Here is a 27,963-nt window from a genome sequence, read left to right on the forward strand (position 1 = left end):
TAAGTCAGATGTGGGTGAGAGACCTGTAGGGAGGTGACTATGGCAGTGTTTATATTGATTTTGATTTTGCTCTTTTCCTCCCAGATTTGTCTGGCCATTTCTGACCCTTTTCCATGGGTCCCAGCCAGAAGGTGCTTTAGTATTGTGGCTTTCAGGCCTTGCTTTGGGCCAATCCCTTTTGGGTGGGCTTTTGCCCACGAGGGGATGGGTCACTTCAGGTGTTTGATTTGGAAGTTATATTCTTTGTGTTCCGTATTGTATATTTACTGTATTAAAGTCCCGTTTCATTAAAGTTATGTATGTTTTGTCTTCACGTGGCGGATGGCAGAACCCACTTAGAGCAGGCAGGTTTAGGGGTTCAGGGGTGCCCATCTCCCCCTGTCCTGTAACAGATTTGCTGACCTGGAACAGATCTGGTGTCCTACAACACTATGAAATATACTTTTACTATATCATTAATTTGTGAAATGTGGTTATTAAGAAAGGTATCATTCATGTCACATCACTCCTTAAAGAAAAAGTTGCCCAAACTACAATATTAAAAACAATCGGGAACAAATAGGCCTAAGAGGTCTTTTCAGATGTTAGTTCTCAGTTGCCTCTGATCCTCTTTCTTTTTGAAAGAATTTCTTTTCACAGTTTCCTTTTTGTGTATACCAGACAGAGAAAAGCATAAAAATGAGGTTAAGAGGAGACTTTCAGTAGGAAATGCCAGGAACAATAGATGAGATAGTTTGGACAATGACCTTAATGTGGCAGAAGGTGGGAAGTCTTGAGAAATCACTTCTCCAGTACTTGACTGCCTAAGTGAAAGGTCTCAGTGGCATTTTATCATGCTAATGTATAACTTTACATTATGCACTCTAAGCCCTTGAGGGGTGGGTTCAATGAAATACAGAATAAGGCTCCAGGCCTTAATGCCTCTATTTTACACAGATCTCTTGCAAATGGAGTTAATTTGCAATTCCCAAGAGACCCTTTAGGGTTCTGGTTTAAGAACCTCAGTTACAAGATAAGCCCATGCTTAATGTGTGATTTTCTTAAAAGGACTTTTTTTTTTTTTACAAAATGTGTATTCACCAGACTGTAAGTATAGCCATTGGGAGGGAGAATGTATATGGTTAAAACATAGTGGCAAACAAAGAACCCCAAACGTGTCCATTGTTACAAAAATTGTGGCACCAAATCAATAGTGGAAACACAACGCTTACAAAGTGGGATACTCGGTTTCATAGTTATTATTTTTAGTATTTCAAAATGCCATTTTATTGCCACTCTATTTATAAATAGATACTTCATAGTCATTTTTTAACCACCACTTTGGAAAAAATGAAATGTAGCCATTCCCTAAACCCTTATTCTGAGGGTCCGGAGCACGTAGTTGCAAAGTGCTTTGCTACAGCAGCTGGCAGGTTTGGGATTTTGTCATTTGCGTTCCGCCTGGCCTCGCCCCAGTCGCCACACAGATCGAGGCCTGGCTGCCCCCTGGTGGCCAGGGAGACTTCCGCGGCCCCCACCCAGAGGGACCTAAGCTGCTCGCGTGGCCGCCTTACGTCACATCCGGCCCCGGCGACTTTGGGCCCGCGAAACCCGCGCGATGAAGTGCTTGTTTGTTACAGTAGGGACCACCAGCTTCGACGACCTCATAGCGCGCATAACAGCGCATGACAGCCTGCAAGTGAGTGGGGGGAGGCGGGAAGGCAGCGGGAGACGGCTGGACGCGGCTCGCTTCACGCGCCACTGGCCGCCACCAGCTTCTGGTTCGGTCGGGTAACCTGTCCCTAGCGGGGTACTCGGAAAGGAACCCCCGCGGCTCTGTCAAGTGTTGGCGCCTGGCTGGGACCTCGGCTGGCGTCCAGCTCCTCAGGGTCCGCCGCCTCTCTTCCTGCTTCCCAGTCGCCTCCCTGGGCTGCTCCTCCCCTCTTTTCTCGGGTCCCTCCTTAACTCCCCGGCTTTCCCATCCCCATTCTCCGCCTCCGCAACCTCAGGCTTAGCTCCTTCTTTCAGTGGCTTCTCCCCTCCGCCCCATTCCGCCTGCCACCTCTTGGGGAGTGTTGGCGGGGCGGGACACTTTTCAAGTGAAGTTCGGCCCCTAAGCGCTTCTGTGCGACCTGGTTCTATTGCAGTCGGGCTAACTCGGCGTCCGCCCGCTAGTCGCCTGGCCCCGCCCTCAGCCTCGATCCCGCCCCCAGCCTGTCCTGCCCCGCCCCCCGGGAGTGGGTGGAGCCTACCTTTCCTACTCTACGGCGCGCTCGGGAAAGGCGGTTGAGGCTGCGTGGCGGGGCACGGCGTCTTCTCGGCGTGTCCTTCGGCTCTTGGCCCGCGCGAAGCGGGTCTTGAGAGAGAACGGAGCAGTTTTCGGTTTTCCCGCAGTTATTGGTGCCTGTCTCAGCATCTCTGCTAGGTCTCTCTCGGGCGGGAGCAGCATTTTGGTGACTGACTGGGTGAGCTGGGTCGCGGAGCTCTGTGGGGACGACTGAGGTACTTCCAGCAGCCCATGCTGGAGGCTGAACGCCGACTTTAGGGTTTATGGTTATTGTGGATTTTACGGCATCTCCTTTAAAATGGCCCGTGTTTTCTTTTTCTTGTATTCAGATAATCCAGAGCCTCGGTTATAACCGACTTGTCCTACAAGTAGGTCGAGGAAGCGTGGTACCTGAGCCGTTCAGGACGGAGTCTTTTACTCTGGACGTTTACAGGTACAAGGATTCACTGAAAGAAGACCTTGAGAAAGCAGATCTCGTTATTAGTCACGCAGGTAAAGTGCCTTAGAACTCTTACAGAATAGCAGAAGCCTGAGTCTTTTTTTGGTAAAATAAAATCACGGGAGTCGACCACTGTAGCCCTGTTGAATTTAATACATTTTTGAACGGAAGGACTGAGAATACTGCTGAGGAGACTTTTATGTCTGGGTGAAAGATGGGAAGTGGACCACCTGAGCCCGACTTTAGAGTGAGAAATCCCACAGACAGCGGGGCAAACTAACGGCTGCAATGGCATGTGTGTAGAGTTTTCGAACCTGAAGCTAGTATTTGGGCTCAGATTTGCGAGAATGTTCATGATTGGTTGGATTGGGCATAAAGCAGTTGGCCTTGAGAGTTTTTTTTTTTTACAATTCTATTAAATATGAACGTTAAATTCACGCAGTCAAACATTTTTTAGCAGTCACACGTCAATCTCGTGCTTGCCGTTGGGAGAAACATCTTGATGCAGTTAATTAACCTTTCAGCAGAACTATTTTGGAGAGCGTTGGGAGGTTCTTGGTCCTTAAAATGCCTACCGTGAAGAGAGAAAAGTCATTAGAAATAGACATTAGCAAAGATTAGTGATTAAAAATATATAGGGTAATAGTTAACAGACCTTTTGGCACTGTTCTACATTCTTACTGGTTGAATCCTCCCAAACAATTCTGTGAATTAATTACTGTTGGTAGTTCCATTTTACATATGAGGAAACAGACATTGAGGTGAGGTAACATAGGCAGTCTGTCAGTAAATGGTAGACTAGTAACAATGTGACCTTAGGAGTTGAGTTCTTAACTACTAGCCTTGTCTACCCAAGGAGGATTTGCCTATTCACTTACTAGTCCCCTTCCATTTAAAATCTCTAAGTACTTTTAGCTTTCAAAGTTGAATTGACTTACAAGTTTGCACACTCCTGTAGATGTAATCCTTGACTGTTTTCAGGCAGCAAGCAGGTGGATTCATGAGGGGTGGTCTCAGTTTTTCTTCATTGGTGCCTGTCACTGCTAAAGGTTTATTTTGTGTTTGGATAAAAGTGCAGGACATTTCCATATATAGAATGATGACCCTGAATCTTATCTGGGTTCAAGGCCCATAACCCAGGTAGCACTAAATCATAGGCCATGATGGTGGAAGTGTTAAAATATGTTTTTCAAGCCAGTATAACACTACAGAGCAACTGATAAACTTGCCACTTTGAATGTATAGTTAAAAAGGCCTGCTTTGTAGTTCTGCTAACTTAGTTTTTTTGCATTTGTGTTTTATTTATAATGCTTTGGTGAACATCTTAACTTAAAAAAAATGCTATTAACAATTTGATTTATTGTAGGTGCAGGTAGCTGTTTGGAGACTCTGGAAAAAAGAAAGCCACTTATAGTGGTTATAAATGAAAAATTGATGAATAATCATCAGCTTGAATTGGCAAAGCAGCTATACAAAGACGGGCATCTCTTCTACTGTACTTGCAGGTATACTGGAGACTGATTGTTTGGCCTCATCTTAATTCCTTCCTAGCTAATTTTACCTATGGCATCTCCTTTCAGCCTCTTCTCTCAGTCATACTTTGATTTTTTTATTTGTAAAACCACCTCATTTGTTTTTCACTTTGATTGTGACCATGTATATTATTTCTTTTTTGTATCTATGCTAATTCCATTGCATGTGAATGTTTAAATATGTATGCATGAACATGTATTCATCTGGGTGCACAAGTATGAGGCTATAATTTTGAGCTTGATATTTAGATTTTCATTATTCAAGGAAGGCATTTTTCCCTGTTTTTGATTACAATTGTGTGTCAATAAGTCCATTGGAATCCCTGTTTACTCATCCTAATTCAGCTTCACCTAAAGGTAGAAGGCATCTTTTGGGTGCTTTGGATACAGTGGTTAAACTAAGGTCCCTGCTTTCTTGGTGCTTATGTTCTAGTGGTAAAAGTTACAGTAAGCAATTCACAAATAAATGATGAAGGTAATTTAACATGGTGAAATGTGTTATGAAGTAAATAAGGCAGTGTGAAGTGATAGCTAGTATGCAGATTAGTTAGAAAGATAGAAAAGTCATGGCTGGATAATAGGATATTTAAATAGGATATTTAAACCTGAATGAGAAGGAAGTCAAGTGGTCTTGTGACCTTTTAGAGGCCAAGGTACAAGTAGCAATTGCAAAGGTCATGAGTTAGGAAAGAGCTTGGAATTTGGTTGTGTTTGAGGAACAGAGGGAAGATTAGTGTAGTAGGAAAAAATTGAGCAAGGGATAGTATAAGTTGAGACTGGGGTGTGGGGGAGAGATAGCTCATCTGATTTTCTGAGTTCTGATTTTCTGTTTAGTGGAAAACCATTGAAGTGTTTTAAGCAGAGGTGTTTATGTTGTAAGAAGTGCTATTTTCTAGAAGTGTATTAATAATCAAGAACTGATCAGCATCACAATAGAAGGATGAAGAAAATTGCTGGTTGATTTTCTGTTAATTCTTGAGACACTAGAGGCTTGCCAAAGGGTCAAGGTCAGCATTTCTCAATTGTTTGACTTTAAAAGCTACTCTCCTTTGGTGTTTTATAAAGTAAAGCCTTCATGGAAGTATTACATACTACATATTAACATATTAACTTTTATGTTAAAAGAAGTGGAAATTAATTTTTAAAATAAACTGTAGATGAAATGGGATAGAACATAGTAAGCTTTTCTCTGCTTTTGTCTCTTAGACACAGTATATATTTGTTTGTTCATTAAATATTTGTTAAACTCCTCTGTATATGCCAGGCGTTATTCCAGACAGTTGGCATATATTTTATTTTCATTGAGAGGAGACAGATCCATTGAAAATTTTAGGAAGCATAGTTTTCTTTTCTAATAATGATGTAGGAGTGGAATGTCAGGGTTACTGTAATATGGGAGTCATTTTTTTTTAAAGATTTATTTATTTGTGTATACAGAACTGGGGTACAGGCCAGAGGTTCAGGGTCAGTGAGGGGCTTCACCAGAGATAGAGTGGGGAACAGAACAGGCAGATTGGCTAAGTACACTGCTGAGGGGAACAGCGGGTCTGGAGAGGTCTGCCTCACCATGTGGTTGCCTCGGGGCAGGCGGGAATCGAACTCATGCATTCAGTGCTGTGCTTTAACCCGCTGCACCACCAGGGAAGGCCAGGAGTCATTCTTAATTATTGAAGTTGTGTGGAAGCTAGCTAGTCAGAATTATGTCATCTTCCTTCAGATCAAGAGCATATATGGCCTTGGGTAGTTGAGATTGTAAAGGGTTAATATTTTTTTTTCTTTTTTTTAAAGATTTATTTATTTATTTTATTCGTACAGAACTGGGGTACAAGCCAGAGATGCGGAGGGTGAGAGGGTTCACCAGAGACAGAGCAGGAAGCAGAACAGGCAGATGGACTAAGCACACTGCTGAGGAGAGCAGCGGGCGGGTCAGGAGAGGTCTGCCGCGCCATGTGGTCGCCTCCGGGACAGGCGGGAATCGAACTCATGCGGAAGCGGCTTTAGAGTCTCAGTGCTGTGCTTTAACCCGCTGAGCCACCAGGGAGGGCCAGGGTTAATATTTTTTAAAGAAGAATTTTCCTAACTGGTTTATGCAAATCAAGTTTTTCTGAAACTTTTGATGAATATTTTCATTATATATGTTAAATTAGGAGCTTCCCTGGTGATACAAGGGTTAAAGTCTCATCACTATCAAGCTATTGCAAGCCACTGTGGCATGAGTTCTGCAATCCCTGACCTGGGAACTAACCCACATGGTGCAGCAGACCTCTCCTGTCTCCCCCTGCCCCCAACCCCTGGTCCCTTCAGCAGTGTATTTCAATAGATCTGGCGGTTCTGCTCCCTACTCCTGCACCTCTGGTCTACACCCCAGTTCTTGTATACATAAATAAGTAGATCTTAAAAAGTAGAGAAAACATTGATTTTGTAAATTTATCATAACTCTTGTTAACTCAGGCTGAAAAGGAAGCTGTATAATTTCCTAATGTACTCATTTTTAACAATTTTGCAGTTTAAGAAATCTTTTTTTCACTAATTGTCAAGGAAGTCATAACCACAAATAGCATAAACCTTAATAACTGGTTGGTTGTAATTTCTTCTTAGGTTTATTGTTTATTTGCCCCAAATCTGAGCTGGGTGGTTCTAATTTAAGTGGCTGGTTTAATTACATTTCTGAAGTAATCATTTTATTGTAGTTTGGAACCTTATTTCCAGTATGCATGGAGAAGATTGTACATTGCTTAATTATATATGGATTTATGATAGCAAAATTAGTGGCCAAAAAAAAGTTATTTCACAATGCTCATGCATGGTTTAGTAGCCTCACCAGCTTATGTTGTTCCTGTTTTGGCTTTTAATTTTGGTTTATTTATTGTGTTTTTATGAATTAATTTTGCTTCACTTTCTATTTACCCAGTTGTGAGAAGCCATGTGAACCCATCTTTCATGAAATAATATTTCTGAAATATTTCAGTGACGTAAGAAATAAAATGTACAGGTGTCCTTCACAATCTGACAGTATTCCTATGAAATCTTTTATAAGCTGAAGTGGTGTAATGTACACACAAAGAAGCAGTTATCATTAATTAAAAATCACCTATCAAATCACACAAAGATAACACATAAAACCTCAAGTAACATCGTAAAAATAGGGATAATATAAAAACATAGCCTGTATAAAGTGGTTTTTAGGGATAGAGTTTGTTGATGTCAGTTACTTGGAATGTGTGCTACCTTATAATTGCTTGTTGAAACTTTTTTTCCAGAAAATGAAAATCCTCTTTGGCCTTCTTATAGTTAGCTAAAACAGGCATTAGTACTAGGTTTTTGCAAAAACAATATGGCATATCATGAACTTTAAAAACACAGGGGATACCTGTATTGCTTTAATCTTAGTAGAGATATTAAACATTAAATTACATTAAGTTTATATGAATAGCTTGAGAAGCATCACAATGTTCTTGGAAGTTAGTCATCAAGTGGACAGCAGATTAATTTTGGAATTTTCTCCCATGTTACCTAATATTTTTCTTTTTTTGTTTTAGCACGCTTCCTGGAATGTTACAGTCAATGGACTTGTCAACACTGAAATGTTTTCCTCCTGGCCAGCCAGAAAAGTTTTCTGCATTTTTGGATATAGTTGTTGGATTAAAAAAGTAAACCATAACCTCTCAGCACTTTAAAAATACCCCCAAAATCCAACTTCTGGAATGTGACTAAATATGTATTTGCAGAATAATCAGTAAACTTACTGCATCTATAAAATGTATTGAAAATTTTGTGGTTTAACCATTAGCATTTGGGCACAAATCCTAGCAACATTTAGTGAATTTATTGGGGTTTTGTCCTAGTAAAAGAGGCAGTTTTTGTTAGTTCATCTAGTAAAAGAAATTTGTGGTAAGTAGCAGGTTTTATCCTGAAATACCAAGTTAATTTGGAGCCACAAAAAATGAAATTAGAAAGCTGACAGACCACAAATGTAGTTTACTGTTCCTTAGAATAAAAAAAGAAATAGTAACAAACTTGTAAAAAATTTTCTTTAGCATCTTTAGCTTCTTAATCTAGCAAACTAAATTTTTAAAAGACAGGCAGAAGTGATGGATTGTGTCTGTGAAATAAAAATCTCAAAAATTATCTAAAAGAGTAACTATCAGTCAGTTGATCTATTGTATTGGGTTTTGCAAAAATGCATCATTACTTTTCTGACAACCCACTACTTGGAGAAACTTTTTATCCTGAAGAATAGTGTAGTGGATGTGTTGACTATTTTCCTCTAAAATAGAAAGTGATAAAAATCGTCTGCCTGATGTCAAAACTTTACAGGTTTGTGAAGAATACTTCAAAAAAGATTTAAAACCAATAGGGCTTGCTGTATTTTTTTTATTCTTCCTCTTAACAGTGGTTTTCAAACATTTACTGTAACAATACAGTTTATAATTTAAATACCTTTGAAATTAGTTGTACAAATGAATAAATAACTTTATGGTTTAAATATATGGCTTTAAAATTCACATAACTTAAGATAGTTACATTATAAAATTCTCATAGTAAGTTTTCTGAAGGACTATAAAATTGATTATTCCTAACTATTTTTTTTGATAGAAAGTTTAGATACAGTTCATCCAAAAAATAAAACATTCACTACCAAAATTTTGACTATTCTCAACATTTTACTTGGGATACATTATGTAGTGTTTTTGTAGACTTATTTTCCTGACTGTTTTAATTAGGCTAATATTAAAATTGTTTTTTACTAATGGTAGGTGGTAGCTGAGAAATGTTCTGAGCAGCAGAAGGAAGCCAACTTGGATTGAAGTTTGCTGAGAATAAAAGATGAAATCTATACCTACATTAGTTGAATTCATAATACCATAATCATAAATGTATAGTAAATGTTACACTAATGTGATAGCGAAGGCCCTTGTTTTAAGCTATGAAAAGGATTCAAGTATTTTCTGGACTTTTTTCAAATGTATTTATTCAGTTGGTAAAATTGTGAGTTAAAATTTAAGTTAATCACTCAGTCTTTGTAGTTATTTTACGTGATGAGGGACTGGCCATAGAGAATCAGAAACAAATTAATGGGTTCACTAAAAACATCCAGACAACTTGAAAACAGTATGGGATCCCAAATCCTTTGGTTCTTTCACACCAAAATGTCTAACCCATTTTAAATGTGTTAAGTTATTTAGCAAGGGCTTAAGCTAGTGTTGTTCCTTGTGTTTGGTGACATTACAGGCTACACCTCAGTGAAATTTTATATCAGTTGTGGGATTTAAAAATCAAGAGAAACCCTTGAAGTCATTTTGATTTTGCAGGAATCCTCTGTATCTTACACGTAGTCCTATCCCTGCATATCTAAGGTGAGGAAGACCAGAGGTTACGACTTGTTTGAAATAGCTTTTGGCAGGGCTGCCGCTAGTGGCAATTGACTGCCATTGTTATATTCTTTCTGCCATGCCATATGTATTAAGAACTTATTGCTTAAATTTGTTTGCCAGGTACTTGCTTTAATCCCTTCCAGGGAAAATTTTGTTTTTTCCAGAAGTAGTTTTTTTTTAAAGTAGGGATTTCACACTTAATTGGGGCTTTCTTGTTTTGTGTATTTCAACCTTAACTTAGAAAGTTGATATTACTGAGTTTGAAATCTTAACCATGGGTAATACTGATACTTGATTGACTAAAGACTAGGAATTGTAGACTTTTCAGAGTTACAAGAGTATTTTTGAAATAGTTGTGTAATCACCACTTTTATGAGTGAGGAAAGTGACTAAGATAAATTGTCATGTTCATGTCTTCTTTGGTCCTAATGAAAAAATGGTAATTAAGATGTTGTTTGAAATATTTGTTCAATAAAGTAAAATTTGTTGTTTCATTATGTTACCAGGCTTCAGGTTCTTGAAATCAAAGAAAAAGTGGAATTTAATTTAGCAGTCTTTAGATTTCCAGGTATTGAGAGATTATTTAGACGTTTAGGGATGAGGATGCAAAAGAGATTGCTGAGAAATTTACATCATGGTTAGTTTCAAAGATGAACAGGTAATAATAGGAAGTTGATGGTGTTGAAACAGATAAAAAGTGATAAGAAGTTATAGGATAACTTTGGCAAGTAAGAATTTTAGAAGACTGCTTATAATTCAGAGGAAAATAAGAGATGGCAAGATTTGGTGGCAGTTAAGATAGTACAAACTGAACTTGTGTTTCTGGAACATTTAAAAATAGTCATTTCAAATGTACTAGCCAGCATCTGATTTTAGACTCCTTAGTGCACTACTTTGTATGCTTTAAAAGGCAAATCATATGTAGACAAAACTGGCAAAATGTTTACCATTTTGGTGGCTTGTGGAGAGTTTTCCAAGAGTAAGTCTGTCAATGACTGGCAATAATGTAGTCTCTTTGGTCCTTTATTATAGCATAAGCACTTATTCCTTCTAATTTGTTGAAATAAAATATTCAGAGATAAAAAGAAATCTGCATATAATCTTAGAAAATAGATGTGTGGATGGTTTATTTGAAATTGATTTTTGGGAGAGTTGGATTTAGTTGTCCTGATATTTAAGTGTAGTGATCAACTTTCTGCTACACAACTAGCGTGATATTTTTATGGGATTAGGGAATGAAATACAAGTTGACACTCAATGCTTACTTAGTATGGTTTACTTAAAGAAGTTTACACTCATGAACTCAGTATTTATAGTAACCTTTGAAAAAGTTGATATTGTCCGATTTTGCAGAAAGGAAACTGAGGTCAAAGCAATAAGTGGCCAAGAGATGGGCTGGGAATTGGAATGCAGCATTGAATATATTTCTATCATAACGACAGAATATTTGAAATGAGAAAAGAAAAGTAGATTGTATGATTTAAAGAAAAAACTAAATTGCTACTCAGAATTCTTGTGGAGAAACTGAGTTGATGTGCCTGTTTGGTAGGTATTTTCTGGCATTTTTCTTAAATATTAGTGTTTAGATTCTGTTTTGGACCTTTTTTATATATTCATATTTTCACTACCCACAGAACTTTAATTGTTGATGCCATCTAAATTTCAGTTCCTGTGTTGTGTTTCCAGTTATCTATTGGTCAATTCTCTGAATACCTTAAAACTCACTGTGCCCCAAACTAAAATTATATGTTCTCTGTTGGTCATTTTTTTGTCATTGCTCATTAATATTATAGTGACAGCTCCTCAACTGAATCAAACTCTTTAGTTAAATACATCTTTTTATTATCTCCTAGTTTTTGTAATGTAACAGGAAGTATGAGCTTTCTCATCCCAAACAATACATTCTGAAAACTAAACTAATACCTTTAACTTGGTATCTGTGACCCACAGTGTTTTCTGTAACAGCTTCTAATAGATAAAAATAACAAGATGGGTTATTTTTATTATTTTAATTATTTTAAAATATACTAGGATATTTAGTAAAGCAATAGGGTATTGCAGATTGAGCACTGTCTGTCATCTGTGCTTCTAAAGCATTTGCTGAACTGAATCACTGTTGGGGTGTTTGTGAGGGCATATATTACATCTTTTTATTGTTCATTTCCCTTTGTACAGGAGGACATTTTTTCCCCCTCAATGTGAAATGGGTGGATAATGCATTTAGGAGTGGAAAGTCTTTCTACATCCTTGGCCTAAATAATTTTTTGAATCTTCCCAATTGTGAATTAGTAAAACATCACTTCCCTTCATAGGGGATTTCTAAGATGTACATCCAATTGTATGGAAGATTAAAAATAATGTCCAAGACATATGCCTTGGTTAGAAATTTTGTTTTAAAAGGTATTTTCCTAGAATTGAAAATATATAGTTCTAAGTGATACAGAAAGCAGAGTCTTCATTGAATCTCACATTTAATTTGTGTTCAGTCCCATATTCAACTGCTGTTATAGTTAGAAAATTGAAGTTTATTCAAGTGGTCTTTCCTGTGTATCAAAACAGAATAAAGTGAAGAACAATCTAGTATTTCTGTGCTAATATTTTAAAACAAAGTACTGTTTTCCTTTTTTTCTAATTTATATTAGCTATGTTAGAATGCTTTGGTATATGGAAATGGGGAAGAGAATGAAGTGAAACCAAGTAGCTCCTGGTAATGTTTTTTTTCTGTTTTGAACAAGTATCACTGTTCTGGGAAATTAATTCCAAATTGTTTCATTGTCCACTTTGAAAACAAATGGCAGGTTGTATTTCCAAACTGCTGTTAAAATATGTTTTAAAAGTTTACCATTATAGTTTTTAGTAATGAAAGTTTAAAATATGTTCTAGAGTTGAGCTGTCCTTATTGTTTTTTTAGCTTAATTCAGATATAGTTCACATAAAGTATACATTTAACATATATGCCAATAATTTGAGATATATGCATATATTATGAAGTGATTGCCACAATAAGTTAACATCTATTATCACTCATAATCACAAGTTTTATCATTTTTTTATCCATTTTTATATGGGTCAGTTAACCCCACAATTTTGAGGTACTAAATTAATATCCCTATGTTATTTTTGTGTTTGCTGTTGATGACAAAGTTGACTATCTAAAGGGAGGTCAAATTTGTTATTTACCAGGGAATCACAGTTCTTTGGATGTAAAGGAGAACTTAGAGATCATGCAGCTCATCTCCTTCATTTTTTTTAAAAAGATTTATTTATTTATACATACAGAACTGGAGTTCAGGCCAGAAGTACAGAGGCAGTGAGAGGACTCACCATAGACAGAGTGGGAAGCAGAACAGGCAGATCGACGAAGTGCACTGCTGAGGGGAGCAGCGGGCGGGTCAGGAGAGGTCTGCCATGCCATGTGGATCTCCTCCGGGGCAGGCAGGGATCGCAGGGATCGAACTCATGCGGAAGTGGCTTAAGTTTCTTTGCGCTGTGCTTTAACCCGCTATGCCACCAGGGAGGGCCTCATCTCCTTCATTTTATAGATTAGCAAACAGACCTAGAGAGGTAAATAGTGTTATAGCTTAATTTATATTGTTTTCATGGAATGTTAATTGTTTCTTAGGAACTAACATTAAAAAAAAACAAAACACCGTGTCTTATATTCATTTAGAACAACACCTTGTATATCACAGATAATATGTGTTTAAAAAGATTCTAGGCGTCTACCTAATTTAATTGAAGCATGGAAGAGTGTTATCTTAGAACTAAAACTTATCCATGTTTTAAGTACAAAGAATTTCCCCCATTTGACTAGTGGAAGAATAGACAGTTGTAGCAATTACACCATCACATTTTCCAGGTTAAATTATAAAGTGTGGGCCCTCCCTGGTGGCGCAGCGGGTTAAAGCACTGCACTAAGAAGCTTAAGCCACTACTGCATGAGTTCGATACCTGCCTTCCCCGGAGGAGATCCATATGGCGTGGCAGACCTCTCCTGACCCACCCGCTGCTCCCCTCAGCAGTGTACTTCTCGATCTGCCTGTTCTGCTCCCCACTCTGTCCCTGGTGAATCCTCTCACCTTCCACATCTCTGGCCTGTACCCCAGTTCTGTGTGAATAAATAAGTCTTTAAAAAAATTATAAAGTGTAGCAATTTAAAATTAAGGCATATCAGTTTTATTACTGGTCAAGTAGTAATTTTAAGTTATTTTCATTTTCTTAGATTTGTTTTAATCTGTACCCAGAGTTTAATGCCTTAAGATAATCATTTTTCTTCCCATTCTTTGTAGATGTCAAAGGGAGAAACTCCCATCAGAGTTCAGGAAACTTTACTGAATATATTTGAATTTTCTCTTGATTTCCATCTTTAGGTGAAATTACTTTGCTTCTCACTTTATTTTTTCTGGACCTGAAATAATTTCTTAATGAACTACTTTGTCAGGTAGTTGCTAGTAGCAGTCAATATTTATCATTATGTGCTATAAAATTTGGTATGTGTTATCATTTCTACTACAATTTTTTATTTAGGTCACAAAAAATTATGGAAAAACTATTTAAAAACAGTTATAATGTATTAAAAGGTATTAGTTCAATGCAAAAGCTGTCTGCTTAAATTTGACCTGGCCTGTCACAATTTTTTTTTTTTCCTACATGGAGTCCTTGTCCAAGTTAAGTAGTAATAGCATTCTCTGTAGCCTTTCATAGTGAGTGTTTCTTAAAATTCAACCTTGAAGTTCTTTTTTTTAGGAACACAGTAATAACTTAAGGAGCATATTGTTCTAGAGCACTGGTCCTCAAAGTGTGATCCCTGGAGCAGCAGTATCTCCTGAGAACGTGTTAGAAATGTAAATTCTCAGGAACCATCCCAGACCTGAATCACAATCTCTGTGCCTGGGCAAATTAGTGTTCTGTCAAACCCTTAAGAACCACTGTTCTGGAGGTTTATTCACAGGATTAGGGTAGGTTGCTCTGTAAGAATGGTGAGGCAGAATTTCAAGTATAATAATTTAAAGGACAGTGATAATATTTTGAAATGGCTTTCTGTTATATATAGAAAGATGTCTAGTATTGTCCCATGGGTCTTTTTAATAAAGTCCTATTGTGTTAATTTGGAGAACATCCTGTATTTAACTACTTCTGAGCCTTAGTTCACATTTTACCTTCTTTGGTCTGTGATTCCTCTATAATATTGTCAAGTCAGAAGACTATATAATTCTGTTCCTAGTACTGTTGATGGAATGCAAAACCTTTGGACAAGTCTTGAAATTATTTGAAACTTGTTTCTTCATCTGTAAAATAGGTTACTGGTAGTTGTAAAATTCTATGTCGTTATTTTCCTAGTTTTATTATGCTATTCTGTCTCTGGCTTACTGAATTTCACCATTTAAAATTTAACTTGTCTAGAATAATACATGTAAATGGTATAAAATATATATCGCTGACTCTGCTTCCAGTGGGTGATGCTATTCCATTTTATGACTTAATGCACAATGTTCAAACTGGTTTTTTGTTCTTTAAGTCACAAATTCATCTATACACTTACTACTGTGAAAGCAGACTTTTTCTCTCTCCCACAGTAGAAAAGTCTAGATATTTCAGTGTAAAACAAATTGCAGTTTTATCAGTTCATGTGAGGTCAGGTTCAGTGTTAACACTATATTGACTACTTAAGTATAATCACATCTGAGCCAAGTAGTGTTCATCGGTTAAATTTTCTATTAAACTTTTGCCTCATTTTAATTAACATTAATTATTTTAAGTTTGTGTTTAACTTTTACTGTACCTAAACTGTTACTTTTTTTTTTTAGACTTGTTTACTTATGTGTACAAAAACTGGGGTACAGGCCAGAGCTACAGGGTTGGGGTGAGGATTAACCAGAGACAGAGTGGGGACTAGAACAGGTGGACTAACTGAATGAAATACACTGCTGAAGGGAGCAGTGGGCAAGACAGGAGAAGTCTGCTGTGCCATGTGGGTCAGCTCCCTGGAGTTTTAGATCTAATCCAGCTGAATGCTTGTCTTGGGATGATTTCCTTTTCATCCTTATCCTGGAAATTTCTTTTGCTTACCTCTTGTGTTGAGTTCTGTTTCTAGGACTATGTGCTCCCTTTTTTTGTGGTTTAGCATCTTTATTTTGGTTTTAAATATCCTGCAGTAGCTTTCTGAGAAACAATACTAAAAAAAATTTCCTGTTTGAAAATACCTTCTGTTCGCCCATTTGCTTGATGTGTTGTTACTGCTGAAAATAATTTCCCTCAACTATTGAACTTAATTGTTTTCTTGCTTGTAGTTATGTGAACTGTCAGGTTTATTGCTTATTTCCATGTTTGATCTCGTATATAACCTATATTTAGAAATATTGTCATGTGCATTGATGATTGCCTTTTTCACCTTCATGGTTCTGGCTGCTTATGGACCCTTTCAATATACATATAGTTACTCCTATCTTCCAGTGTCCTTGTTTTATCACCATCATCATTTGTTCCCCATCATTTTCTCTTTCTAACCTTTTTGTTGGTTAGATAGATATTGGCTTTCCTGGATTGAATCTACCTTTTCTCTCCAGTCTCATCTGTGAGCTACACTCTAAATTTGAAATTAGGAAAACTAATTTTTTTATTTTGAAAATTAAAATTAGGAAAACTAGCATTATTATCTTGTATAGTTTTGTAAGTTTTGGTGAATAAGTAATCTTTTAACTACTATCTATATATCAAGATACAGAATGGGCCCATCACTCTTATGCATACCTTCCTGCCATCCCAATGTATTCAGACTTTCTCTGTAACTATCTCTTAGCAACTCATCTGTTTCCTTCTTATCATTTTTGCTTTTTCCATTATGTTTATAAATGGTATCCTATCATATTTAGCCTTTTTAATCTTTTTTTTGCCTAGCATAAGCATATGAAAATCATACATGTTCTTGTGTATATCACTGCATTTTTTATTGCTAAGTAATATTCCTTTGTATGGATATATCACTGTCCATTTACCAGTGGAAGATGTTTGGAGGGCATATTTGTACAGTTTGGGGAAGGGGTGATCATGATTATGAATAAAGTTAATGGTCATTCATGTGCAGATTTTTTTGGTAAACCTAAGCTTTTATTTTCTCTTGGATAGATACATAGAAGTGATATTGCTCAATCATATGGTAACTATTTAGTTTTTAAAGATCTATTTATTTATGCATACAAGAACTAGGGTGTGGGGGTTGAGGGGTTTTAGAAGATTCACCAGAGAGACAGAATGGGGTACAGGACAGGCAGATTGATGAAAATACACCTCTGGCGGGAACAGTGGGGGAGACAGGAGAGGTCTGTCATGCCATGTGGGTTACCTCTCTGGCTGGGGATTGAACTCATGTGATGCAGTGCAGTGGCTGCTAATGGCTTCATAGTGCTGCCTTTTAACCTGTTGCACCACTAGAGTGGGCTAGCCCTTATGCATTTTTTGAAAGGTTTTAAAATTTTATTCTACATTTAGGTCTTTGATTTGTTTTGAGTTGTACAAGACATAGTGTATAGGTTGAAGATTAACTTTTTCTTTTGGATATGATTGTGAGTTCCAGCATCATTTGATGAAAATACTGTCTTTTGACTATACCTGCCTGTTACACCTTTGCCAAAAATCAGTTGATGTATTTGTGTGAGTCTTTCTGTGTGCTACATTCCTTTTTCTCTTTTGTCTTACTCTTTTTTGTTTCCTGCTTTGTCCTATTTTCTGATCCTCTCTTCCCAGTTTTCCCTGCATTCCTTAAAGTATATTGATTAGTAGTATTAATGGAAGTTTTATGTATATTTTCAGTTTAGTCAGAAATAACTAAAGAATTTGTATTTTCTCGACCAATTAAAAAATGCCAAAAAAATTAACTTTCTTCATTCTATAACCCTTACTTTTTTTCAGTAGATTTTGGCCTTCATTAAAGCTGGTATGCCCTCTTCCCAAACCATTTTTCAGAACGTTTGCAAAATGAATCGTTTCCCCAGTGCTATGGTTTCTTTATATTTTTTAAGATTTATTTATTTATGCATACAGAATTGGGGTACAGGCCAGAAGTGCAGGAGTGTTGAGAGGTTTCAGCAGAGGCAGAGCGGGAAGCAGAACAGGCAGATCAAGGAAGTGCACTGCTGAGGGGAGAGGTCTGCTCTGACTTGTGGGTCAAATCCCTGGCTGGCAATCAAACTCCCGATGAAGCAGCTGTGGGGAGCTTCATGATGCTGCGCCACCAGGGAGGGCCACTGCAGTTTCTTTAAAAAAGAAATTAGTTACAGTAATTTCAAGTTGACATGCCAAAGGGAAGATGTTATTTTTTTTTTTATTTTTAACCATGCTTCTATTTAACTGCTTTCCAAAGCAACTTAATTTTGCATCATCCCAAAGCCAGTTCTTGATCTATTTTTTAGCACTTGGGAAAAGTAAGGCATTGATTTTTGCTGTTTAAATAAGACACTTAAAAGGTGAAATGAAGTGATAAAAGGGGCTACTCTCTTTGAACCTTACAAAACATGGCTGTCCCTTTTTTTCCTCAGTATCCAAAGCAGTTTTTTTTTGGTGGAAATAAACTGAAGTACACCTCTCTTCAGGCCTAATACCCCTAATACTGTGCCGCCACATGTAAAAGGTGTTTTAGAATGTTTAGGTTAAGATAATCCTTTCAAGCTGCTTCATTTTAAATTTTTGGTGTTTTAATTTTAGAAGTAACACAAATTTGCTCTTTGTTGACATACAGTAGTTTAAAGCCATTAGTCTAGAATTGTGCCTCCATTTTCTAGCCTAAATGATTACTTTCTGTGGTTCTAGCCGGGGGGTATTATATAGGAGAACTAAATTTGATAATTACTTAAGACCTCAGACCTGAAATATCCTGACAGCTGCTATGGTACTTTTATTTTGCTTGAACTATGATCTCTGCCTCAATAGATTGAGGGAGTTTCTGTTGCCACTGTGTCTTTTAAAAGATATTTTTGATACCAAAGCTTACTAGTTAATTACATTCCATTTCCTCCTTACCACTTTGCCATTAAACTGAAGGGTATAGGGAACTTGGGCACAACGAAATCTTAAAGCAATGTAAAGTGGGTGAGGGTGTATTTAACACACCTGAGTCTTATTGCAGCCCCTCTGCAGTCTTGTGCAGCAGTTGCTCTGAGTTAAGCTGTGAACTCAGTTTCCTTTCAGTCCCAAAGCTCAGCTACTTAGTCATATACTTCTTTCAATTTTAAACTGATTGGATTAATCCCACCCTTCCCACCAATCCTGCCAATGAAGTAGCTCTGTCAGGTACCTTCGCCCTCCCATGTCTCCTGGTTGAGTTCTTTATGCCTAGGAGCATTGGCTCTTCATTTTCTTTTCACAGGGTCCCGACTTCTGACTTCTGAGCAAGCTGGTCCTTTGCTTCACCTGCCCCTGAGGAATGCCAAGATTCTGCTGCGCTGACTCCAACTACCCTCTCATGAAAACAATTGGGGCTACTTTCTGGATACCTGCATAAGCAATCCCTTGTCACTACTCTCCAATCCTGCCTGCACTCTGTTTTTTCCTTTTTGCTATCCTTGAGGTCCTTTCTCTCTGTCCCTACTTCCATCTCCCTGTGCACAATGCATAAAGGATGGAAAAAGTACTCCGGCCAGAAGTCTCTGAATGAGGCGTCAATGGATGAATATTTAGGCAGCTTAGGGCTGTTTCGAAAACTGACTGCCAAGGATGCCTCTTGCCTCTTTCGGGCTATTTCGGAGCAGGTAAAAGGAAAACAAACATTGCCTGTAATGAGTTTTTAGAATTTGATATGTAGCATGGTATTGTGGCTAAGAGTTAACAGCTTAGCCTAAAAAAAAAAAAAATCCTTTTTCTCTAACCTAGTGAAAACATTCAGGCCTTTCTGCTATTTATTAGCTTGGTTTGTGCCTTTGTCCAAATAAATTGCTATGCTTTTGCTAGCTTTTCTGTTCCCTAAATACTACTTTGTAGTGTAATAGAGATAAGGTGAAGCTGTCAAAGAAAAATTTGAAATATCTAGAAATTTAATACCTTAAAAATGTACAGGCCAGGTCCATAAAGTAAAATAGGGACCTGGCAGTCATCTCACCAATCTCCATGAAGATGGCAAAAGCAAATTTTAGTAAGCTTATTTTTCAGTAATCTATATGTATTCTAAGTAAGGGGGAGTTAATACAACCAATTTATGGTTTTAATTTAGAATCTTCTATTTCAAAAGGCTGCTGACAGTGAGCTGTTCTTTCTTTTTAGTTGTTTTTCAGCCAGGTCCATCATTTGGAAATCAGGAAGGCTTGTGTCTCCTATATGAGGGAAAATCAACAAACTTTTGAGTCTGTAAGTAGAATATATACATACCCAAGAGAGAGCTGTCAGTATGTGCAAGTCGGAAATGAATTTTGAGTGTCTACATGTTATGTAATCTCATTAGCAAATACTAGCCTGCTCTGGATGTCCTCCCAGAATTAGGTTCTTTTGTATTCTAATGAAGTCAAGAAAAAAATAATTTAGCTTTCCTATTACCCACTTTACAAAAACCGCCTTGAACCCAAAAAGTTACATACTGTTTTATATTAGTCCATACCACTGTTTACTTAAACATTAATCATAGTTCACAGAATTTTAGGGTGTGCTAATTTTTTTTAATGTATACTTGAAATTTGCACAAATGGAAACTCCTTTTTCTCCTAAATCTGCACACATGGTCTTTAGCCAGTCAACTTAGAGTTCTTTAAACCCTAATTGTAAAGAAACAAATTTTCCTAAACATCTGACTTTTCATGTGCCAAACTAACTGAAGCTCCAGTATGGATCAACATTTAAGCAACTTTTAGAAAATATCTTTGTATACATTGAAGTTTTGAATTCTAATTAGTGAAATAGAGCTTTATTAAGGTCTAATTTGTGTGGCTCTCTTCCCCTAGTCCTTCCAGTACTGCTTGTTTTCTTCTTACTGTATATTATGAGTATTTGCCTGGTGCTTGAGGATTACTTTTAATTTTCTTAACAGGTTTCGGTGAATTTTAAAAAACTATGTGAAGCTTCTTGATTTTAAAGCCCAATACCTTGAAGTTAATTATAGTCCTCCCCACAGCTGGGGAAAGAATTCATGCAGTTACCTCATGCAAGACCGTGGTGTAAAGCGGCGCATCTCAAGTATTTTTGTACATACAAATCACCTGTGAGGATCTTTTTAATTACAGATTGATTCATTAGGTCTGAGCTTGGGCCCAAGATTTCTGCACTGTTGACAAACTCCCAAGTGATGCTTGCTGTTGTATGCGGACCACATTTTGAGGAACAAAGATTTTCGTAAAAAAATTTAAAATCTTGTTAAATGTTAGAATTGTGCGTGTGAAAGAAGTCAGATTACCCCTTCCACCAAAGTACATACTATATGATTTTCTAAAAAGTCAAGAAAATGCAAACCAACCTACAGTGACAGAAAGCAGGCTAATGGTTGCTTAGGGGGTGTTCAGGAGCTAGAGAAGGGGGTAAAAAATGACTTAATGGCAGTGATGGGTATAGTTACTATCATGCTTGCATCATGGTTTCATGGGTGTATACAGATAATCAATTATTGTGCCATGTACGTATGTGCAGTTTATTGCATATCAGTTATTATCTCAAGCCATTTAAACAGCAAAGTGAGGAAAAATTGGTTTAAATCTAGTGATAAGTACACATGGAATTGGAAGTATGTTATATTCTGAGTTTAGCTTTGCTTTTTTTATGAGGTATATTTGCCATAACAATAAATTCACCATTTTAAGTTGAGTGCTTTTTGGTTTTGCCATAATAGTCAAGCATCTGCCACCACAATCTTGCAGAATATTTCCATCAACCTAAAAAGTTCCCTTGTGCTGTAGGCATTTTGAAGCTAATGAAATTTTATTTAAAATCCCTCAGTTTGGCTTTGTCAATATATGTCTCCTGTCAAATTTGTAATCCTTAAGAGTTTTTGTCCTTTCTCATGTGGAAATGGTCTACTTATTTATTTTGGCATTTCAAAAGAAACACAAAGGCATACCAGTTGATGAAATCCACTGGTCTGAGGATAAGTCAAGACCAGTACCTATGATACTTTTACAGTCCAGCTTTTTCCCATGTATAACTTTTGTGTATGTGCAAATCTTCTTGAGGTGCTGTACAAACTAGTAACTTAATTCCATGATTGTTGAGCTGAGCCAAAAAACCCGTTGGAGGGTAATATTGCAGAATTTAATCAGATTTCAGTAATGCTATGTATTTGGTTAAGTCAAGTTTGTTTTATTTTTGAAGTATGTGGAGGGATCTTTTGAGAAATACCTGGAACGGTTGGGAGATCCCAAGGTAAGATAAAATGTGGGGGTTAATCTTTTCAGAGTATTTGGAATAATCTAAACATTTAGCTGTGTTACTTAAGCTAGATCTAACCTATATCAAGTAGCCAGCTGTGTTGAATCAAATAGTTTTGCAAAATTTTAGAGGCTGGCAATTGACATTGTTTTGTGTTGAATATTGAGAGAGAAATGGTGTTAACCTTATCATCATAGATTAGGGAAAATATTCATTGCAATTAGCACAGGCTTAAGCCTTTTTTCACTTTAATATGGGGGTGGGGGTAATAGAGAATGTTACTAGGAGATCATTATTTTTAATAAGTCCCCTGACTCCTGATACATAGTAAGCTTTCTGTATTTCTATACAAATATTTAATTAAAATAATTTTATATGATTACTTAGTTCTAGGCTTAAAACATTTACTAAAATCCCTGCTAATATTTTATCCTTACATAAATTTCATTCATATATTACCCTTTAAAATCTTCCATATTGTCCTTGCTAAGGTCTCTAAGTCATTTCTTTTAGAATAAGTAACTATCACACTATCCCAAGCCTCAGAGCAAATTATAGTGTGTTATACAAATTCTTCATCTAAAACAGTGCTAAGCATCATTTAAAAAAAGCATTGTTGACTTGCAAAAATTCTGCCTCTCAGCTCCAGAATGTTTTTAAAAAGTTTATGTACTATTTGTGTTTAGGAAAGTGCTGGCCAGCTGGAAATAAGAGCTCTTTCTTTAATTTATAAGTAAGTTGAGTTTTCTTTTCTTTGGGGATGGCTATGGTGTGTAAGGTTTCTATTAGAGTTCCCATAGGACAGGAAAGTTGAAAATTTGATCTAGAATGAAAAGATTTAAGCAAAGTCAATTGGTATAATTTTGGGCGGGAGAAACTATAGCATTTGTGTCAGTTTGAGTGGCTTTATAATGGCTACTATTATTCCTGTAAAAAGTAAGGATATTTTAGAAATTTTTGTGTATTTAAGTCTCAGATTTGTATTCATCTTCAGTGGGACAGTTCAGTATTGCATCCAAGAGGGTAAAAATTGGATCTCGAGGACAAAAAAAAGGATTAAAAATTATAGTGGTTTGAAAGGTCAGCTAATAAAACCTATGTTAATTTAAGCTAACTGTATGTGTCAACAGTAATTCTTATATAATGTAAACTTGTAAATTACTTTATTTAGGGAGATATTTGCCATTTTCAAGTAATATTTATGGTTAATTTTAAGATTAACCTTAAGATTAATTAATGGTTAATTTTAATGGAATGCTTAATACAAGTGAAATGAAAATATATATTTTCTAGTTTTTTTTTAATGTCAAATGTTTATTTGCAGTCTTCAGGAATTTTCACATTAAATTTGGTGAAGGAGTCAAAAGAATCAGTATGTGGAAACAATACATTTCTTGATCACTATTTTGACTCTTATATTCTCTAGTTTGTGAAAAACAAGTAAAGTTAGTCTATCAACAACAACAAAAATTATAATGGTTTGTTGTCCTTCAGAGATTCATTGTATATAAACAAATATAATGTAAATCTGTGGTAAAAAAGGAACTTGAAAAGGGTCTTTAAGGAGGTTAGTGACAGGGTACAGGAATTTGAGAAACAGTGTTCTGTTGCTCTAGAAATTTTAATTTGTTCTTTAAAACTGCAAAAGTCGTATTTCTGAAAACATATAGTTTTGAAAAATACCTATATACTGCAGGTTAGAGACTAATGGAATCTTTTAAGCAGTTTGAGCTGTGTAAGCCTCCTTAACTGTTTTTATGGTGGTGAGATGTTAACATACCTTGGTAGATTCAGACCCTCTTGTTATAGGGAATTGTTCTAATATTTCGTATTTTGTTAATTCTCACTAAATCTGCAAGTAGTATAGGAGAGGCATTAAGCAGGTGTCTGATGCTTTTAAATTGACCTGTTTTCTATTTTTGGAGGGCCCTTAAACTAAGAGTGCTTTCTAAAAAATTTTAAATGCTTTAAAAAAAATCAAAAGGTTTCATAACATGTAAAATTATATGAAATTGAACTGTATTGTCCAAGTTTTATTGGAAGGAGGAAGAGTCATAGACAATTCATGTATTTAATGTGAATATTGAATAACATGATATGCAAAAACTAAAATGTTTATTTCTGGACTTTTACCAAGGAAAATTTATTAATCTGTTTTAAATAAAGGAGACTTCCCAAAACTAATAAATAAATGCACAAGTAATAATTATCTTCTGTACACTTCCTTTCTCCAAGTTAAGGCACATATAAAAAAAGAACCCATTGAACTTTGGAGGGGAAGGTAGCTGTGTACTTTGAATTACTATTATTTAATTTTTTAAACCCTTGGGTTATTCTCTATGAATAAAGTAGACAGTTTAAGTGGAAAAATATGTGTTCTTGTAACTATCTTTTGCATATACTAGATTATCTCTTTTCATCTTTGTTTTTTACTTGTGTAGTCGGGACTTCATTCTTTATCGCTATCCTGGAAAACCTCCAACTTGTGTCACAGATAATGGCTATGAAGATAAGGTAAGAAGATGAGTAAATTTTATTACAATAAAAGAAATTGAATGATGCTGCTGGATTACCTGGATAGTAAGAAATCCTTATTGACCTAGTCAATCTGTATGTCAAGTTTCTCTGCCACCAGCCTTTTACTCTACTCAGTCATCCTCAGTGTTGTTAGCTATCTCTCCTAACTGATCTTACCACTTCTGTGTGACCAAAAAAAAAAAACAAAACACCTAGTTGTTTCCTTATTGCTTAGAAGATAAGGTTCAAACTGGCATTCAGTGTCCCAAACTGGCATTCAATGTCCTTCCCAGTGTCTTTGTCTTTGAACCTTAATATACCATGCCTCCAGTCAGTCTGCTTTTCATATTTTATATTTACCTTTGTATATCAAACTTCAGCTCCTCTGAAACTTTCTCATCTCCCCTAAAGTTATTTGTACTTTTTGTGTCTCCTAGCAGCTTCCAAGTAGCTGTAGTACTTATCACATTGTGTTTGTTTACATTGCTTTTTCTCATTAGTCTGAAAGGTATTTGAAGGCATGGACAGTGTGCTACTACACTTAGTAGGTGCTGGGGAAATAGTAGGAGGTTGTTCTGTTGGTTGAGAACTCTTATCAGATAAGCATATTGTTCTTCAGCATATGTTTTTTCTTCAACATATTTAAGAAGAACCTTTTATCCTGATTAGTGAGGATAGACTACACAGTGTTTGAGTTTTGTAAGTCCTGTTTCACACATGGAACCAAATTCACACATGGAACCAAATTCAGTCAACATTTTGATGGTGAGATATTAGATACTGGGGAAACTGTTCAGATACAATTACAGTATTCTAGACAGAAGACTTCAACTAGTGAAGTAAGTAGCAATAAGAATAGAGAAAGCCAAGTAGGATGTGAGACATGACTTGGAAGATGTTCCTAAATGGGGCACATTAATTGCTTTACCAATTGTACCACCATCTAATGTATTAAGCAGTCATTAACTCCCTACAATGTACAGGTATTGGGGGTATCAAAATGAATACAGAATCATTACCTGCTAAGAGCTAAGGAGGTATAAAGCACATATATAGTTAACTGCAGCAAGATGTGTTTTGTGAGTATGTACAAAAAGCAAAAAAGGAATAGCCCGTGAATTTATAAAGTGTCATGTTTTAAGTGACATTTAAGTAGAATATCAAAAAATGATTCCAACAAGTATAAAAGGCAGTTTATTCAGAGGAAAAATTATATGTAAAGACAAACAAGCCAGAGACCCTTTAGGTCCAAGACATTGGTATAGGCAATACTGTAAAGATAGGATAATGTTACATAATGAGGAGTGTTGTAGGCTATGCTAGGATACATCGCATTTCAGTATGCAAACAAGCTTTGTTCTGGTGGGTAAGTTGCCTTAATTTCCCATTCTGCCACAGTATTGCTGCCTTCTGCAGTATGTTGTGATCTGTGAAACTTGAGTCTCCCAGTGGGGGCAGGGTGCAAGCCTTGTGCACCCCTTGGTAATTACCAAGAGATTAATGAGTTATCTCACCAGTTGTCCTCTTTACTATTGGGCCCAAAAAGGAGCCTGGGCTGACTCATCCTGATAGCTCTATCTTTTAGGAGGGGCATAAGGGAAAGTTTTGTGTGCCCACACAGAAATTGTGTGGAGTTGCCAATGTTAGGAGTCTGGTCCATGCTTAAGCAAGACTCCTCCAGGGAGATTGACAATGTCCCATCATGCCTTGGATGAACAGCTCACATCCCATTATGTGGGCTTGAGTAATAGCTTTCCCAGTCACGCTCCCTTTACTTCCTCCTATGCCTTCTCAACAGCCACCAACTTAACTTCAAATTATCCTTGGGAATGTCCTGATAACTATCTGGGATCTTCTGGGTCTCCTTTGAATAAATATTTTTGCACTTGCCTTTGGGAAAAAGATAATCCAACCTCTGTAATAATTTGCCATGTTGTAGGTAGCGTCTAGCTGCATCTATATACATTCTCACCAGCAGTGTTACAGGGGATCCTTTTCCCCACATCCTCACCACACTTGTTTCTTGTCTTTTTAATAATAGTCTTTCTCACATCAAAATAGGTTTATGATGATAGCTTGTTTTGATTTGCACTTCCCCAGTAATCAGAGATGCTGAACATCTATCCTTTCCTATGCCTGTGGGCCATCAGTGTGTCTTTTGAGACTTGTCTGTTAAAATCCCCTGCCCAGTTTTTAATTGGGTTATTTTTGTGTTGAGTTTTACAAGTTTGTTGTGAATTTTAGATCTTAACCCCTTGTTTGATACAATTTGCAAGTATTTCTTTCCATCCAGTAGGTTAATTTCTTGTTTTAGCAATAGCTTCTTTTGCTGTTATAAAAGAATTTATAAATAATAAACGCTTTAACATCAGTCTTAGTGGTGTCTTTGGCTATTTTTTAAATGACTAGAAACAGAAGTAAAAGGAATCAAATGGGATTAGATGAAATTAAAAACTTTTCCTGTAAAGCAAAAGAAACCACCATTAATACTAGTTTAGTTTTTTTCCCTTGACATTTTAGTCTGAAATTTTTCATATAGAGAAAAGTTAAAAAAAAGATTTGTATAGTGACTATCCATATACCCATCATCTGGTTCCTACTATCATACAGCTCCCCACCCCCCCTTTTTTTGGAAAGGGTAGAATGGCTTTTTAAAAAAATGTACCAACAATAAAATGGAATTCAGCTTCATTACATAATCTTCCAAAGAACAAATGGAAGTCATGATTATATGATCACAACAAGCTTTTTTTTTAAATTAAACTTTTCTGCTTTCTTGTATTACTCATTTATGTACATTATTTGACTTCTGCATTTAGGTGTATTCCCCATAAATCTCCTACCAACACATCATTCATGCATACCACTGAGTCCTTTGACCACTCAGCACCATTAAAGTGAGTCATAAGCATCTTCCAAAGGAATCACTGAGCTAGTTACAGGGTAAATATCAGCCAGTGGGACCTATAAGCATACATGCATGCATGTTAGAATATGTGTGACCATGAGACTGCCATATCTAAGTCTCATCCACACACACATACGTCTAGATACTACTTGTCAGTGGCTGGATATATGCAAAGCATAGTATTTATGTGTCTATTTGGAGACTGTATTAAATGAGTAATTTTATTAATATTGACCTTTAAGTGTAGAATAAAGCCAGGGCACATTTGTTGTGTGACAACTTTTTTTTTTTAATTTTTTTTATTTTTTTAAAGATTTATTTATTATTTATTTGTACAGAACTGGGGTACAGGCCAGAGATGCGGAGGGTGAGAGAATTCACCAGAGACAGAGCGGGGAGCAGAACAGGCAGATCGACGAAGTACACTGCTGAGGGGAGCAGCGGGCGGGTCAGGAGAGGTCTGCCACGCCATGTGGTAGCCTCCGGGGCAGGCGGGAATCGAACTCATGCGGAAGTGGCTTTAGCTTCTTAGTGCTGTGCTTTAACCCGCTGTGCCACCAGGGAGGGCCAATGACAACTTGTTTTGCCTA

The 27,963-nt window shown here is 36.7% G+C and overlaps 2 protein-coding genes across 3 annotated transcripts in view; both read left to right on the top strand.

The window, feature by feature from the left end:
- Positions 1-1,564: 1,564 nt before the first annotated feature.
- Positions 1,565-19,055, top strand: LOC101635992 (UDP-N-acetylglucosamine transferase subunit ALG13 homolog). 2 transcript variants are annotated; one of them, XM_004685717.2, is made up of 4 exons: positions 1,565-1,678; positions 2,596-2,758; positions 4,072-4,210; positions 7,777-8,624. In XM_004685717.2, exons 1-4 carry the CDS (start codon positions 1,598-1,600, stop codon positions 7,889-7,891), a joined length of 498 nt encoding a protein of 165 aa, XP_004685774.1. In that variant the 5' UTR covers positions 1,565-1,597; the 3' UTR covers positions 7,892-8,624. The 2 variants fall into 2 exon arrangements, with proteins under 2 accessions (XP_004685774.1, XP_012582690.1); XM_012727236.1 differs by lacking the exon at positions 7,777-8,624 and adding an exon at positions 18,974-19,055 and having other exon boundaries at positions 1,574-1,678.
- A 145-nt stretch (positions 19,056-19,200) lies between these two features.
- Positions 19,201-27,963, top strand: part of LOC101634247 (putative bifunctional UDP-N-acetylglucosamine transferase and deubiquitinase ALG13) — a 43,224-nt gene continuing 34,461 nt past the window's right edge. Inside the window, exons 1-5 of the mRNA XM_012727235.1 lie at positions 19,201-19,355; positions 19,864-19,947; positions 21,892-21,942; positions 22,635-22,681; positions 24,390-24,462. Of these exons, the coding sequence (XP_012582689.1) occupies positions 19,215-19,355; positions 19,864-19,947; positions 21,892-21,942; positions 22,635-22,681; positions 24,390-24,462 (396 nt within the window). The 5' untranslated portion in view covers positions 19,201-19,214. The remainder of the gene's footprint in view (positions 19,356-19,863; positions 19,948-21,891; positions 21,943-22,634; positions 22,682-24,389; positions 24,463-27,963) is intronic.

Source organism: Condylura cristata, unplaced genomic scaffold (genome assembly GCF_000260355.1).
Source record: "Condylura cristata isolate star-nosed mole 26May11 unplaced genomic scaffold, ConCri1.0 scaffold00019, whole genome shotgun sequence".
Classification (NCBI taxonomy): Eukaryota; Metazoa; Chordata; class Mammalia; order Eulipotyphla; family Talpidae; genus Condylura; species Condylura cristata.